At 42.9% G+C, this 17296-nt stretch overlaps 1 protein-coding gene across 2 annotated transcripts in view; it reads right to left on the bottom strand.

The window, feature by feature from the left end:
- Positions 1 to 17296, bottom strand: part of DENND4A (DENN domain containing 4A) — an 86952-nt gene that overhangs the window by 12734 nt on the left and 56922 nt on the right. For both annotated transcript variants that reach the window (XM_026673110.2, XM_087972927.1), the window contains 8 exons: positions 16374 to 16580; positions 15809 to 15937; positions 12549 to 12693; positions 10556 to 10672; positions 8478 to 8627; positions 6681 to 7777; positions 5463 to 5676; positions 4308 to 4384 (listed from right to left, as the gene is read on the bottom strand). In XM_026673110.2, the coding sequence (XP_026528895.2) occupies positions 4308 to 4384; positions 5463 to 5676; positions 6681 to 7777; positions 8478 to 8627; positions 10556 to 10672; positions 12549 to 12693; positions 15809 to 15937; positions 16374 to 16580 (2136 nt within the window). The remainder of the gene's footprint in view (positions 1 to 4307; positions 4385 to 5462; positions 5677 to 6680; positions 7778 to 8477; positions 8628 to 10555; positions 10673 to 12548; positions 12694 to 15808; positions 15938 to 16373; positions 16581 to 17296) is intronic.

Genomic DNA, 17296 nt, shown 5'->3' on the forward strand with positions numbered 1-17296 from the left:
CTATCGCACAAAGTATTTTCTGATTCCTGTGCAGGTATTGAAATAGAAGATCAAAAACAGGAAGATCAAAATAGAAGGATGTTCGCTGGCCAGAAGGTTGTAGAGACTGTTATTATTACTATTATTTTAACATAACTGGACAACATTTTCAACAGCATAGTTAAAGGTAGCACCAAGTACCAGCACTGAAAAGGCTTCCGAAAAGACAGATTATTTTTACTCTGATAAAAACTGTTCCCCATGTCAGTTAAAGTAATTAAAGCTTTAGTTGACTAATCAACAAATTAAGCTAATTACAGCTTGCTAGTCTGGGGGGAAAAGTCCAGTTTTAACAAACAGATCCAGTGGAAAACAGGACAATGCTTCATCCAAGGTACACAGATATTAACGCATCTATCATTCCTATTGTGTGTATACCAATACTTCAGGGACCTCACAAATTTAAATTGCCTCATCTATTTTGAAAAAAATGTTTTTTTACTGCTGACTTTTTCATATAACTTATATCAAAGTTTTGTTAAATGTTCAGTAGATATTTCCAAGGACAATCCTTCCCTGCCCTTAGACATGAGTAAATAACAATGCCATTTTTATTATAGTTTCTGATAATACTCAAGCTCTGATCAAGATACTCAGCAGATAAACCGAGCAATATAGAATTCAAATAAAATTAACCACAGCACCTTTCATAAGCATACAAATCACAATTTTTTAAACTTTAATCATAAACATGCAGCAATTTTTTCACTTGCCCTGTAAATTTAGAAACTTGGTCTGGATACCTGACTAATCTAAAAATTAACCTGGGCTTTTAGGCATTTCTGCAGATGATTGGATATAGCAAAAATGAGAAAATTTATAGTAAAGAGAATGTATATTTGATTATTCATGTATTAACTGCAGCAAGAATTGTATTTGTTCAAAACTGGAAACACGAAGAGATTCCTACTGTTGAAAATGTGATCAGAAAAAAAATATTAGACTGTGCAGAAATGAACAGATTAACACTTGCAATTAAAGAGAAGGAGCAAACTGAATATCATAAGATATAGAAACTATTTTATTGATGGCTAGAGAAAAAATATGAAAGATAGAAATAGATTGGACGGCCATTTGTCAGAAATGGTGTAGGGTCTCCTGCTTGGGCAGGGGGTTGGACGATGACCTACAAGGTCCCTTCCAACTCTGATTATCTGTTATCTGTAATAGATTAGTGAAATGTAGAAAATATGTTAATAGAATTAAACGTGTTAAGAAAGGGAGCGTTATAGTGATAGAGATATTATGTATATAAACAAGATTAGAATAAGATTAGAGAATTAATACCAAAGAAATGAACATGGATGTAAACTTTAATTGTTATTGCACAGGATATTTGTACCCAGATGACACACAGTTAAATGGAAGATGAATTGTATGCACTTTAATTTTTTTAAAAAAAATTTACAAAAAAGAAAAAGAAATGAGAAAATCCACGTAAGAGGAGCAGAGAGGAAGGGAGGAGGCAGGGTTTTAAGTGTCCTCTCTTCCCCACAGCTAAATCTCTCATTAGGGAGCCTTTTTATACCTGTCTTTTAGATCTGCTAATGGAAGGATATTACAACACATCAAGGTAAATGCTTTCTGACATTTTGCTAAAAAAAAAAAGAGCATATTCCCTATAACTTTCCTTTTAGGATTTCAACATCTTATTTCCAGTTAGTTCATTGGTAGAAGTAAAACACATTCCAGTATGGTCTGCCTCCATGTCAGCACCGATTTAGTCTTGCCATTGCATTGTCTTGGCTTCCTCATCACTCATTATGGAAGATATCCCCAAGGAACACGGTGGCTCATGTAGTTAGGATGCTGGGTGGGGAAGTTAGCAAGCCCGGTGTCAACCCTGAAGCTGACCTGACGGAAGCCATCTTGGAGCTTCAGTGTTGCCACACTGGTGCTGAGGGATAGGGAGGGGTGGGTGGGATTAGAGATAGCGGGGGGGGGGGGTTGTAGCCAAAACAAAACACTTTCTCTTGAGAACCAAGGACATTCTCACACCTGGCCAGAGGAAGGAGGAGTGATGTCACCAGATCATCAGGCTTGAGTGTTATCAGTAACGATAATAAGAATGGCATTGCTTGGACCACGTGACTGGTTGTTTGGGGCTGAGAGGAAAACTTTTTACTTTTAATTAGGTGAAAACTGCAGGAGCTTTCAGAGTCGGTTTTCACCAGATCTGTGCCAATAGGATATATCCAACAGAGCTCTTCTTTGCCTTGGGGGTTTTGCTTGCTAGGGGTCTATTACTTGGAAACCTGACACCTGCCTCCAAGACCCCAATGCTACCATGAGGTAGGGTGAGCTCCTGCCCAGGGGTGGGCTTCAAAATTTTTTAGCAACGGGTTCTCTGCCTGGTGGCTGGATGGGCGTGGCCTAGTCGGCCTCCTGCATTATGGCGGCGGCGGGGGGGCATTTTGCCCTCCCGGGCTCCGGAGGCTTTTCTCGAGCCTCCAGGAGGCGAAAATGGCCTCCCGGGTTCCGGAGGCTCTCTGGAAGCCAGAAACGGGCCCATTTCCGGCCTTCCTGAACATCCAGGAGGTCTGTTTTTCGCCCTCCCTGAGCCTCTGTGTGTGCCCTGCCCTTACCTGCATCCAAAACAGGTTGCATGGGGACACCTGGGAGGGGCGAGGCAGGATGGGGGGGGGGCAGGGCCAGCCAGGAGTGGGATTTGGAGGTTCTCCGAAATGCACAGCATCTTAGCTAGGGGCTCTCCCAAACCCCTGTAAAGCCCCTGCTCCCGTCCTTTGCTCCAGCTCCTGTGGAGGTCACGAAAGGAGGACCCCCAACTGGATGTCCCCCCCCTCAGCAACGGTGATGTCACCAGATCATCCTTTCAACACGGAAGCACTTCGGTATTTCTGACACGAGTGTGATGTGATGAAGATTATCTGTGGGGTGAGCTGAACGGGAATGATTGTCTTCTCTACTTCCCACATCCATGGAAGTTAAAAAGGGATGGATTAGGATTAAGGGGGCTGGGCCCTAAGGGCAGAAGAACAAATAGCTGTGAACAGGCTCCAGGTTCCTATTTTATCCTCCTCCTTCTAACTGCGGTGCCAGACTTGGCACACCATTGGGCATCTGAAAGGATTTGGGTTGCAGGGACTCGAATTGTAGTGTTTCTCAACCGTAGCAGCTTGAAGATGTAATGGACTTCAACTCCCAGAATTCCCCAGTCAGCATTCCCCGGTCTAGCAATGAAGATGTTATCTGGTTAGGGTAATGAAACGTCTGCGAGAAAACAACCAAGTCCTCATCCTCCTCATCCTCCTTTGGCAAACCCCACTCTCTTCCAGCACTGATGATGTTACCTAGTTGGGTCATGAAATGTCTGCAAGAAATCAACCAAGCTCAGAGAGCAACAAGGACCCCTTCATTACTAATTGCATTTAAAGGACCGATTGGGGAGTAATTAGAATGCAGTCTTTTTTCTTCTTCTTAAGGATGGTAATATTGGATATAAAGCTGTGCTGTTCACACCACAAATCCTCATTTAATGGTTTAGCAGACTTTGAGCAAGAACTTTAAAATATGTCCATACGCTCTAGTCTTCTGTGAGTGAATTTTATTCAAGTGTAAAATAGGCAGAATACGCATCAATTCAGATTTGATGGACATTCCAGTTTAATGGACACCTCTTCTCCCCAATAGACAATAATAATGGACTCATGGGGGCAAGTGTTGTCCGTATTAATTGAAATATAAATAATGAGGCCAAGATCAGAGCCAACCAATCCACACCTTTTAATTAGCTCTGGGGGATTGAGGATCAAACCAGTGCCTTTCCAAGCTTTGAATTGATTATCTAATTTAAAAAGCCCTGATGCTGAAACAGGAGGTCAAAGCGGGCAGTGAAATTAATTAGTTTCTTCAACCGAAGAAAAAGTGGCGGCACAGTAATGTCAACAAAATTAACAGCTGAATTAATCTATGTATACAGCTGACAAATACATTTTAGACTGATTTGTTCTTTTTATTTTTCTCATAGTAGCTCCCATATTCTGGGACTATAGAAAAAAAAGGGGGGGTCAGTCCAGGTGGTGGTGATGACGCTTTGCAGGGCTTATTTGAACGGTGATGGGTTCCTTAGAATACCTGTCCAAAAATGCTCCCATGAAATTCCAGCTGATTAAATCGCAAAATTCCTTGGATTGAAATGTTTAGAATTTTAGGATAAAATCATGTAATGCAAAAGTAGAAGGCAAATAAATCTTCTTTTGAAATCTGTTTTACCAGGTTTATGGTAACGATAGCAAAATATACTGTACCTCCAGGGCATAATTCTGGAAGACGCTGGTGCTACTTGGACTGCAAGAAGAAACCACCTCTGATTTTGAAAAGGAGCCTAAAGAACAAAAGGACATTGCAAAAGCAAATATTTACACTAGTCCTGGAAAAGAAAATCTCGTCCTAGCCTCCCCCTCCCTTTATTTCAAAGAGAAAAGAATAATAATAATAATAGAAATAATTAAAATATATTTGCTGCCTGACTCCCAGTAATTCTGGGAAGTTTTATTTCTATCATTTCAACCATTAAAGAAGACATTAACAATAAGGAGGGCAAAGAAGGCAGGAGAGAAACAAGTTCTTCTAAAACTGCCATCGAAAAGGAATCTTTCAGCTTTTAGAGACTATTCTGGATTTCTTCCATGAAGCCTGCGAGATGTCAGCATTCTTCAACCCTTATTTTATCTGAAACCTTGCACGGTTTTGATTTTGTAAGATTGAATCTCTGGGGCCAATTTTAATGCCATCCCCTTCTGGAAGGAGAGTGTTGTGGTTAGCTGGCAGATTTGGACTGAGGACAGCAAGGACTCAGATGAGGGGCCAGGACCATTAGGGAGTGGACTGCTGCCTTCAGAGATTGTGGGGGCTTGGCAGCAGCGATGAGGAGGTTCCCGAGGAGCCTGTGCCAAGTGCACGTGCACACAGGGCTGCTCGCAGGAAAGAGCAGCTGCAGCAGCATGGGCGACTCAGGAGTAAGGCTGCAAGGTAATGGCCCCTCCTTCAAGAAGATAAAAGCCAGCTGTGAAACTAACCTTCTTTGCAGGAAGAAAAGACGTTTTGAAACTCAGCCTCGTGGACATTGCAGTATCTTAAGTTGGTATTTGAAGACTCTTGTGTTGTAAAATATTTCTTATCTGTTATTCTTGGCAGACTTGCACAGTTTTGGCAAGGTTTGTGCTTATCAAAGTTAATTAGTTTGCAGCAGCCTTTTAACCGGGGATTCGTAAGACTCATTAAAAGGTTTCTGTTCCCTTTGATTATTGTTTGTCTTATTGGAAAAGGGTTTGGGTCAGAACAGAGAGGTGGCCATCCTGCCAGATCATAGGGTGACAGGAGTTTCCCACACCCGTGTCAGCTGACGAGATGAAAGCAGATGGAGGGTGGGGGGGGAAACAACATGTGTGCATTTCTCTTACCGCAGTGCGAGGAACGTTTTGAGGAGCCGTTGTGAGAAGTGGCACTTTCAAGACTGGTGGAGCTCAGGCCGATGCCCTTGAAAGCCGACGACACATCGTCCCGAGGGGAAGAGCTGCTTTCCAGATTGTTGCACATGTCTTCATCGGTTAGTGAGGCAGATTCCGAATCCAGGGCCCCGAGGGACGATAAGCTTGTTCGGTCCGAGTTTTGATCCTGAAATAAGAACAGGCATGGGAAGGAGAAGGTTGGGAGTTGCTACAGATCCACATCTGGGAGCAAACATCTAGTTCAGGGGGTGTCAAACTCAAGGCCTGAGAGCACCAACGCCCCCAGGGTTCAGCACTGCAAAGGGGGGGCTTTTTCACCCACCCCAGGCTCCTGAGGCTTTCCTCGAGCCTCCGGAGGGCGAAAACAGCCTCCCCTGAGCTTCGAAGGCCCTCCAGAGGCCGGAAACAGGTCCGTTTCCGGCCTTCCAGAGCCTCCAGAAAGCCCATTTTCCCCCCTCCCCAAGCCTCTGTGCAGGCCCTGCACTTACCTCTCATCCAAAACGGGCCACGTGGAGACTCCTGGGAGGGGAGGGGAGGGGAGGGGTGGGAGGGGCCAGCCAGGGGTGGGATTTGGTGGTTCGCCAAACTGTGCAGCGGGCAAACCCATTATCAACTCATACAAATATATTCTATGGTCTTTTTAGAATTGCCAACAGAAAGAGAGGGGGGAGCAGTGCAGCCGCTTGCAAACAGAAAGTGCATTCCATAAATGTTTTCAAAGATAGTTTCTAGGTGACCGAAGTTTCTGCCACGCACAATTCTAACTGGAGAGCCTGATTGATGACTCTTGGCTACGGATGTGTCCCATTGGAGAATACGAATTACGATACACCCAGGGGGTGGGGGGGAAAACCAGGGTCAAGGGTGACGATGAATGATGAGTCTCAGAGTCGGCTATACCCAGGCAGTGCCGGCATGTTTACTCCTAATAAATCTTCTTTAAGTTTTAGAAGTTCGGCTCGAGACTCATGATTTAAATGGGGGGTAACTGCCGGAGCCCTGATGGCCATAGCAGCCCACCCCTACCTAGGACTTTCAGAGCCACTCAAGGCGACTTGTGTGGAGCTGAAGAAGGGTTCAATCGTGAGCCACCAAGGGGTGAGGAAGGGCAAGCAGCCACACAGGAAATCTCTGCTGAACTGAATCACGGCAACCATTCGAAAGCCTTACCTTCGAGGCTGCTGCATAGGTGGCGAACCTCGAGTACCACCTGCTGGCCTTCTCCGCCACCCCTTTCCCTGCAGAAAACATGCTGCTCTTCAGAACATCGAAAGTCGGGGTCAGGAGCGTGTCCAGGTTGAAGGAGGTGGGAGAGGCGAGCGTCACCGCACCGGCCGCGTCTTGAGATTGCCCCCTTGACAAATTGTTGGGAGAGAACACGGGAGAGGACCAAAGCCGCTCTCTTCCTCTTTCGTTTTTGACCTGGTAGCTCTTGGATTTGGGGAGCACTATTGGCCTGGGTGAGTTTGGAGGGAGGCTTGATCTTCGGCACGGCTGGACTAAGGTCGGGCTTCGTTTGTTGGGGTTTTTGTCGCCGTAGGCCTTTTGGAGATCGACGCTGGGCGTCCGGCTTGCTAAAGGACTGCTCATATTATTCATGTACATCTCGATCTCTTCGGCTAAGTCGCGCCTTGCCGATGGCGTGGAGACCCTTTTGTCCTCCTCCACCTCCTCCTCCTCTTCTTCCTTCCCTGGTCCCGTCTCAGCTGCCAGTAAGGAGAGCGGATCAAACCCAGTTTCAACGTTAACCTTCTTGACGGGCTTCACCGGAACACTTATAGCCCGCTGAATCTTCTTTGGCTTCTTGTGCGTCAGCTTTTGTGCAGGCTTCACTGGCGGGATGGGTTCGTTATCCAGGTCTTCCAAATCGAATATAACCGGAGACTCGGTCTTATCCACAAGGCCGTTCTCGTAGGCCACGTCTTCATCGCTGGATTCTTTTTCCAGATTGCTCTTCCGAGCAGATCCCAAAGCAGCTGGTCGCAGGTCGAGCGTCTTTGGCCTGGTTCTTTTCTCAAACATTTTAGAAAGGATCTTGGCATCCACGCCTAGTCTCTCCACAATTTCTTCTGGCCTGGCTTCCTGATTGATCTGATTCTTCATGAGCTCCATGAGGGCATCTCCGCTCAATTTCCTGTTGCGCCAAACGATCCGCTTGTGTTCCGTTTCAGCTGCATTTAAATGCTTGTTTCTCAGCTTTTCATCTTTACTGACTCCTGTTTTATTGATGTTGTCAAAACAAGAGAAGAGCAAACCTGCAGAGGTTTCTGGAGAGAGAAAAAGCATGGACACAATCCAAGGATATTACATTAAATTGCTAAAACAACAGGATCCCCTTAATACGCTCACAAGGTTTTGCTGTTGTTGTTTTTTTTTAATGGAAAGGGTGCAAGCCTCATTTTTCTATTCAATTCACGATGAGTTTTATTCTGACCCGGCTCCTACACATGACAAACCCTCTGTATTTAAATCAATGGCTCCTTTATTAGGAATGCCAGCAGCCCTGGCAAAAAGTTACAGGAGGCTCACCGCAGGCTAACAAGTCTGTCCAACAGAGAGATGAATAGTCGTCTGCCACATCTATTCATCTCCGCCCCCTGCCTTTTATCCCCAGAGCTAGGGTGGGCCTTCGCTAGCAGCGGTAGCTCTTCCGTCCCAAGGACCAGCCCATAGATTTCCACTGCTCTCCTCTCCTCTGCCTTCTGCTCATCCGCGCGTCAGGCACTGGACCCAGCTGTTCCTTCTCTTCCTCATCAGCCACCTCCAGACCTGGGGACTGTTGACTCTCCACCTGAGGGCTGACGGACGGCCCAGGCTCCGCCTCAGCCTCTCTTTGTCTGCCAGTTCTATTCCCAGTTTTGAGGAAAATCTGGCCATTCACGAATAGCCGTGTGCAAGGGGAATGTAAAATAAGTCAAATATCAATTCACCCACGCTTAGAATGACCTCTCAGCTGCGTCGGCTTACCTATAGCCCTGTCTCCTGTTGAATCTAATTTTTTGCCAGTTGTATCATTAACACGAACGATCCTTGAACCGAGCTTGACACAGGTGGAATTTTGATAATTTAATGCGGGGAGGCAGTCACCGCTTCCCTTTCCACTCTCAATTTCGGACACTATATGCACACAAAAACATACCAGAATTGAACAAAAGTTAAGCTTACTCTTAATCAAAGGCTGAATATACTCCATTTATTATTCTTTCAACTAGGTTATTACCAGCTATTGATTTATATGGAGCTTGGAATGTCACCCAATATGTTTGAATAGAAGCCTGATGATGTGAACCCATCTTAGCCCGAAATGCCAGCAATAAAATGTTGTAATTGAGACTAGCATCTATGAACAGTGGCTACAATCTCTCATCCCCACTTTGTTTCAACATGCACCTGAGTATTAAACCAATGGTTCTCAAAAGGTAATCTGGGCACTCCCAGGAGTCTCTTTCAGGAGGTTTGTGAAGCCTAATAAATATATATTGTAACATTTCTGACATTTAATTTGTAATATAATCTATATTGAGAAATATAACCGGTAAATTGACATCCTTTGTGTCATCAATAATCATTTTCAAGCACACAAAGGGGTCCTGAGACCAAATTGCTTGAGAAGGACTGCTCTAAACATGTGTAATTAATGAGCTACATAACTGATTTTGCAGAGTTTTCAGAACAAAGAAAGAAATCTAAATTTTGGCCATTTTTTTACTTAAGCCAACTTTTAAAAAAAAATTGGTTAAGAATCACATAAAAGAATCAAATCTCCTGTTACTAAAATATTTATTTCTATCATTCCATTTATAAGTGTTGTGGAACCATGTTTTTGAACTGTATGTTTCTCCATAAATATTTAGCCAATATAATAAACGAGAGTAGACAGGGAGAATAAGAAAAAAAACACAGCCCTTTTAAAACTTCTCCTTCCTTTTCCTTGCCCCACAAATAGGGAAACTATGGCAGACCTCGGGGGGACAAATCTTAAGCTTAAGAATGGTGATTAATGTATTATCTTGTACTGTAGCTGAATATACCTGTTATTTTTAACTGCATTCGAAAGAGTTTTAGTATATAACTACAACAATAAGAAGCCATCAATCTGAAAGTATCAAATAATAAAAAATCTATCTGCCATCTATCTGCCTCTGAGCACATACTTAGTCACCAAACAGATGTATTTTTGTATCTATTGCAATGGATGGAATTGAATACAGTAGTTCTCAACTTACAACCATTGGTTTAATCATCATTTTCATTTAACAACCCTATAATCCCTTGCGGGGTCAAGTCTGGGCAACTGAATGGGGTTAGCAGCGTATTTACTGGCCGGATGCCCTTCCTGTCACCAATGCAGATTTTTGTTCTCACAGTGTGCCCAGAGAGAGAAATATCTACCTCTACCTAGGATCGAACTGACAGCCTCCTGATTGTGAGGCAAGAACTCCACCTCTAGGCCACCTCGCCACTCTTACAACCATCCGTTTAGCGACTGTTCAAAATTACAACAGCACTGGAAAAAAAGAGATTTATGACTGTTTTTCACACTTACAACTGTTGCAGCGTCCCCACACTCACGTGAGCAATCTTTATGATAGTCGCAGTGTGTGTGTGTGTCCTGGGGTCACAAGCACAGACAAGGAGGGGAGCCAGGTTCACTTAACAACCGTGTTACTAACTTAGCAACTGCAGTGATTCGCTTTAACAACGGCAAGGAAGTTGGTAAATTGGGGCAAAACTCACTTAAGAACTGTCTCGCTTAAGAACAACAGAAATGTTGAGCTCAATTGTGATCATGAGTCAAGGATTACCTCTGACATGAAATCTAGCTTGGTTTTTCTGTACATTTCTGCTTGGGTGCCTGGAAGCACCACTATTGGAAACTAAGTGATCTATGACAAGCAAGGAGGAAAAATTATTTTGAAGTTCCACGGTCAAATAACCTTCCAACAAGATGGCAACATCAACCACGGTTGGAATTAAAACAAGTCAAGCCTCAGTATGAAAACGAAAAATCAAAATGCAATTGAGTTACTGCCTTTGGTACATACGGGAACTTGAGTCACTCTCTTTTTTCTCATCTCTTTGGTCGATGCTGTCCTGGATGTTTGTTTTTCCTTGATTAACTGCTTCTTTAGACAACTTGTACAAGAGATCAGAATGAACCCCTAATGAAAGAAATAAAATCGATTTTAAAATACAGGACAAAACGTATCTTCAAATAGTGCAACATAAATGATGATGTTATGTGGCTCATTTCATTTTTCAAATATTTTGTAGGGAGAAAAAAAAAAAACTGTGTCACAGCTGAAATTTAATAAAAGCGTGGGCCTTTAAATCAGGACGTGTTCCTTTTCCCCCCAGACTGAAGATATCATCTATAGCAGGGTGTCCAACCTTAGCAACTTTAAGACTTGTGGACTTCAGCTCCCAGAATTCCTCAGCCAGCTTTGCTGGCTGAGAAGTCTGGGAGTTAGTCTACAAATCTTAAAGTTGCCAAGGTGACACCCTGATCTAAAGCCTCTAAATGGAGCCAGGACCAAATATCCGTTTGATTTCCATAGAATTTAAATTAAACTGAGATGAAATTAATTACGCAGAGCTCATAAAATTATTTCTTATGAGAGTTCAGCCCTGTTGGCAGTGCCAGCCATTTACCTCCAGTTTTTTTAGCAAAAATGCTAAAAATGCAGTGTTTACTTAACAACTGACGCAAAAAAGATTGTAAAACTAGACCAGGTCACATGGAGATGTTTTATGACCATCACAACTTATGACCGTTGTTAGCTGGCTGCATTAGCATCATAACTCAGGGACTACGTGTACCTACTTTAATTAAGACTGCCTATATAGCAGGGGTGGGGAACTATGGCCTCTTCATGATATTTGTGGACTTCAAATCCCAGAATTCCTGAGCCAGCAAGGCATCTGGTCCTTTCTTTCGTTCCCCTCTTGTCTTCTCCCCTTCTTAATTTCATTTATGGCTTCAATGAAATTCGAAGTTTTAGATTTGATCAAAAATTCTGTTTAATGAATGCTGTGAGCACCTTTGGGCACGCAATCAACAATCTTGATAAAGGTCTAACAGTTGAATAAATACATTTATAAACTCTGGAGCTGAAGTGTATGATCGATTTTTTCTTTCCTAGAATTTCTGGTGTTGTTTTCCAGAAATTGATCACAAGCTATTAATGTGTGACCATCTATTTCTTTACTACTACTGCCTTTATTGCAAAGATAGTCATTAGTAACCTCTGACTATCATTAAGTGTTGCGTCTTATGATTCTTGATGAATGTATTTTATTTTTTCTTATGTACACTAAGAGCATATGTACCAAAGACAAGTTCCTTGTGTGTCCAATCACACTTGGCTAATAAAGAATCCTATCCTATCCTATCCTAAGATTGTATTTAATGATTTTAATATGATCCATGGTAATTAATTCCATGCAACATACACAACCCTGCCACCTTAATTTTACATCCAGACTGCACATTTGTTTAATCTTTCTATTTTACTTTCCAGCTTCTGTAATGGTTTGTACAATTTGATTTATTACTGCTAATATGGTTTTGCCTTTCATTTATTCAAGAAGGAATCATCCGCTTCAACAGAAACTATAAAGGGAAAAGTAGAGAAACAGGAAGTGGACATTAATATTTATTATTTGGGAGAGTTTCCAGTTTGCCTGAAATGGCCTTGCAACATTAAGATGGAGGCTACTTCCAAACTTGTGCCGCATTTAAGATTTGTATTCAGGTCCATGTTTCTTTGAACGACATATGATTCCATTAGAGCACTGACTACACTGATATGTTCTGTCATTTTTACTGGCTGTTAATATTTAATAACTTTAATACATGAGCAATCTATAGTGCTGCTATCAGTTCTGTTTTTAGCATGATCATTGCGCTAATGTTATTTATTTACTTAGGCTCAGAAGCATCACCACCAATGTGAAAACATTTCTTGTAATTCTAGTGGTCTAAAGTACAAACATTCCTAGAATTTCAAACCAGAAAGCACACGTGGAACGATTTACCGGAAAGAGTTTTGTGGATGCCATTTGGAGGCTGCTTCCTTAGAACTCTTTTAAACTGGGTTATTCCTAAAATGACATTCCTTATCTTGGTCCACAGGAAGTAGCCACTCCGATTGCTCGATGGCCAACTACTTTCCAAAACAGCCTGCAATGACATCAAGTGGATGTTAATCATGCATTTCTGAGAATCTTGCCAAAGATTAGGTCCTATTCTGAATTAAAACCACCCAGTGTCACAAGTAATGGTTAGAGACAGGGGTTTAACCAAGAAGGGTCACTGATACATAGAACCTGAATCTGGGTTGCTCTGATGGTTCAGTTACTTGGATAGTCTTGTTTGGACTTAGTAGCAAAAACACTCTTTGTGTCAGCCTTCAAGATTTTCTCCCTTTGCTTTGCATCTTTTGGCTGTCATAAGTAACGGGGGGGTAGGGGGGAATGGTTATGGGAAGTGAGCTGGAGGTGTTACAAACCAGAACTGTATAAGCTGGGTAGTGGGGGGGACATTCTTGCTTAGGTTTCTATCCTATGCTATGCGCAGCTGCAACCCTTTATCAAACTATGTCAAGGTCAACGGACAGAGGCCTCATCACCACCTGGAGATGCCCACATGATGATATACACAACTTTTAATTGGATGAGCCAATTGAACTATTGGGGGTGGGAACGTTGCCATTACTTTGTATATGTGATTTACGCGCCCATTTTCTCAGATTCAGAATTCTTTTGTTGCTACCACTTGATTTCTAGTAAAAGATCTATTTTCTCTGATTAATAGAGTCTTAAGTATTTCTTTCTTGGATTTTGAATGGAGCACCAGCTGACACTCAGATTTATATACCGTTTCACAGCGCTTTACAGCCCTCTCTAAGTGGTTTACAGAGTCAGCCTCTTGCCCCCAACAATCTGGGTCCTCATTTTACCCACCTCGGAAGGATGGAAGGCTGAGCCAACCTTGAGCCTGGTGAGATTCGAACTGCCAAATTGCAGGCAGCCAGCAGTCAGCAAAAGTAGCCTGCAGTACTGCACTCCAACCACTGCATCACCATGGTTCAGTGTACTTGCATACTTGATTAAGAAATACACAGAATCTAGAATAATAGGGCTGGAAGGACCTTGAAGGTCTTCTACTCCAACCCTCTGTCCAAGACAGGTGTCCTTATTCCATCCTGGACAAATGAATGTCCATTCTTTTCTTGAAAACCTGCAGTGATGGAGCACCCACCACAAGCCCTGGAGGCAAGCTGTTCCATTGATAATGTCAGCCTTCAAGATCTTTTCTACTTTTCTATTGCTTTCTACTGCTTTGCATCTTTCGGCTGCCATGAGTAACTGGGGGAGGAGGGGTTGCATCTTGTGGGAAGAGAACTGGAGGTGTTACATTCTTGTCTTGTATAAATGAGGAGTTGTGGGGGGGAGTATAAATTCCTGCTCTTAAGTTTCTATTTCCTTGCTTAGCTTTCTTTCCTTTGCGCAGCTGCGAAGTTTTATCAAAATATGTCAAGGTCAACGGACAGAGACCTCATCACCACCTGAAGATGCCCACATGTTCATATTCAGAACTTTTAATTGGAAGAATCTTTTGAACTTTGGGGGGTGGGAACAATTCCATCCCTTTGTATATGTGATCTGCGCGCCAAATTCCTTAGATTCAGAATTCTACCTGTAGCTTCCACTTTGAATTTCAGTAAAAGAAAAACTTTGCTCTAATCTATGGAGTCTGAGTATTTCTTTCTTGGATTTTGAATGGAGCACAGACTGACAGATTACTTGTTCTCACTGTTGTGTCCTAATGACATACATACAATATGGAATAATAGGGTTGGAAGGGAACTTTGGAGGTTTTTCAGTCCAACTCCCTATTCAAACAGGAGATCCTCTACCATAACCAGACAAATGGTTGTTCAATTTCTGTTCAATCTTTGTTCAATTTTCTTGAAAACCTCTAGTTGCCTCTTGAAAAGGCACATTTTGGGACAACCATGAGCTGGATGACTGAGAATCTCCACAGACCTTTACCTCCTGTAATGGAGAACCCCAACTCTGGGAGGCAAGCTGCTCCATTAATTCAGAGGTCTCCAAACTTGGCAACTTTAAGACTTGTGGACTTCAACTCCCAGGAGACTCCAGCCAGCATAGCTTACTCTCTTGCAATCCCTTCCTCTGCAATCTCTCCTCTTTGGGGGATAACAGACATGACTTGCTGATGAATTCTGGGAATTGAAGTCCACAAGTCTTAAAGTTGCCAAGTTTGGGGGGGGCCCTACACTAATTAATTGTTCTCACGGCAGGAAATTTCTCCTTGGTTCCAAGCTGGGTTACTTGATTAGCAACTCTACAGAAGTTCACCAAGGGTGTAGGTATGAGGGAATGCCTAACAGCACTTGGGAAACTCATAGGCAGAATGGCTTGAGCAGGATTTTAAAATTCTGTTACATTACCCTGTTCACAATAAAGATCTTTACAGAAAGCTAAGAAGTTTTTGTTTTCAGAGCTTGCCAGTGTCAAAAGGCCTGATACTAGGCTAGAAAGATTTAAAAGTTAAAGAATTCCGACTGATAGGGCCCAGGAAGGGAGCCTTCTCGGCTGTTGCCCCCAACCCTGTGGAATTTCTTTCCCCCTGGAGGTAAGGCAGGTCTTCACTCTGTTAAAACATGTTAAAACATGACTCTGCTGCTTCATGTGGGAAGCCCAGAGGAGCAAAAAGCCACGGGCCTTTTTAGGACCCTGAAGCTCCTCCTCTGATTTTTTAAATTCTAATGATTTTATTCTCGTTTTCAATTGCAGCTCCAATGAGGTTTTTTTTTTGTTTTTACAATGGAGGTGGTGGATAGATTAATAACAAATCCCACCTCCCTCCCTTTCTCATCCTACTCCCCCCTCCCCATCTATAAGTTAGGATTAAACATTTCACTTTTTTAATTGCATTTTATTTATATTGTCTATAGGCTTTGTACAGTTTTTTATCTTTTCAATATTGTAAGCCACGCAGAGTTACCCTGTGCCTAGATAGGCAATCAATAGATAAATAAAAATATTTTTATTATAATATTTATATACAGCTATTATGTCTTATGTCTATTTGTACATTGCCCAGAGTTGCTGTATAAGGGAGACAGGAGGTTTTTTAAAAATATGATATATAACTCTGGATAAGCTCATTTGGAGTATGGAAAGGATGCTTGGAAAACAAGGGCTAATCAAAGACAGGGGAGAGAGCTGGTATTTCCATCTGATCTGATCTCAAATATTCATTTTACCTTGTTGTAGTAACCATAGGTAATGGCATTAGGATCGATGCCAGCTTTCTTCATCTCGAAAAGGACTTTCACGGCTAAGACAGGCTGACCGTACTGCCCACAGAGCTGCATCAACACCCGGTAGCATACCTGAAGAAAGAAAGAAAGAAAGAAAGAAAGAAAGAAGGGAGAAAGAAGGGAGAAAGAAAGAAAGAAAGAAAGAAAGAAAGAAAGAAAGAAAGAAGGAAGGAAGGAAGGAAGGAAGGAAGGAAGGAAGGAAGGAAGGAAGGAAGGAAGGAAGGAAAAGAAAGAAAGAAAGAAAGAAAGAAAGAAAGAAAGAAAGAAAGAAAGAAAGAAAGAAAGAAAGAAAGAAAGAAAGGAGGGAGGGAGGGAGAAAGAAAACAAGCAAGCAAGAAAGGAGTGAAAGAAGGAAGGAAAGAAGAAAGAAATAAGGAAGGAAGGAAAGAAACAGAGAGACCAGGAGAGGGAGAGGGAGAGAGAGATATATATAGTGGTTATTTTTCCAGTCTTGGAAAGCTAACCCACCTGTCAACAGCCTCATCTGACAGAAAGCCTGCCCTTTTACCTCATCAGGTGGCTCGATCTTTTTCGTGTGCATCTTGCGCAGGACATCGTAGGCTGTCCTCAGGGCCCTCACTTTGGAATGGCAAACGCGGACGTAAGCAGGCAGGCAGATAAACCACAGGCCGTAGCAATGGCGTAGCAAACACCTGGACCACATCTGGGGGATGGAGGAATATCTCTTGGCGATCTTGTGCGCAGACTTGATTTCCTGCAGAGAGAGGCAGGGAGGAAGAGGTTAATCCCAGCTGCAGCACCGCAGGGATTTGTGAATCCTGGACCAAATACTGGGATCAACTCATAAAATATTTCTATGGTCTTTTTGGAGGTGCCAACAGAAAGGGAGGAGGGGGGAGCAGTGCGGCAGCTTGCAAAACCCAAACTGCATTCCATAAATAGTTTTTCAAAGATAGTAACTAGGTGACTGAAGTTTCTGCCGTGCAAAATTCTAACTGGAGAACATGATTGATGACTCTTGGCTATGGATGTGTCCCATTGGAGAATATGAATTACGATACACCCAAGGGGTGAGGGGAAACCAGGGTCAAGGGTGACAGTGAATGATGTGTCTCTGATTCGGCTACACCCAGGCAATGCCAGACATGTTAACTCCCAATAAATCCTTTTGAAGTTTTGGAAGTTTGGCTCGAGACTCATGATTTAAATGGGGGGAACTGCCGGAATCCTGACAATTAGATTGTAATACCAAGTGAGGAAGGAGGGTCCTGGCTTCTCTTTAAAATCCACCACAAACCTTCAACCTTTGCTTGGGTGACTGAGAAGCAGAGGGCTTCTACTACATCAGGGGTCTCCCAAACTTGGCAACTTTAAGCCTTGTGGACTTCAACTCCCAGAATTCTGGGAGTTGAAGTCCACAAGGCTTAAAGTTGCCAAGTTTGGAGACCTCTGTACTACATGATGGCAGGA

Source organism: Notechis scutatus, chromosome 11 (assembly GCF_049901735.1).
Source record: "Notechis scutatus isolate UNSWTSFEM ecotype Mainland chromosome 11, rNotScu1.2, whole genome shotgun sequence".
In the NCBI taxonomy this organism is placed as follows: domain Eukaryota; kingdom Metazoa; phylum Chordata; class Lepidosauria; order Squamata; family Elapidae; genus Notechis; species Notechis scutatus.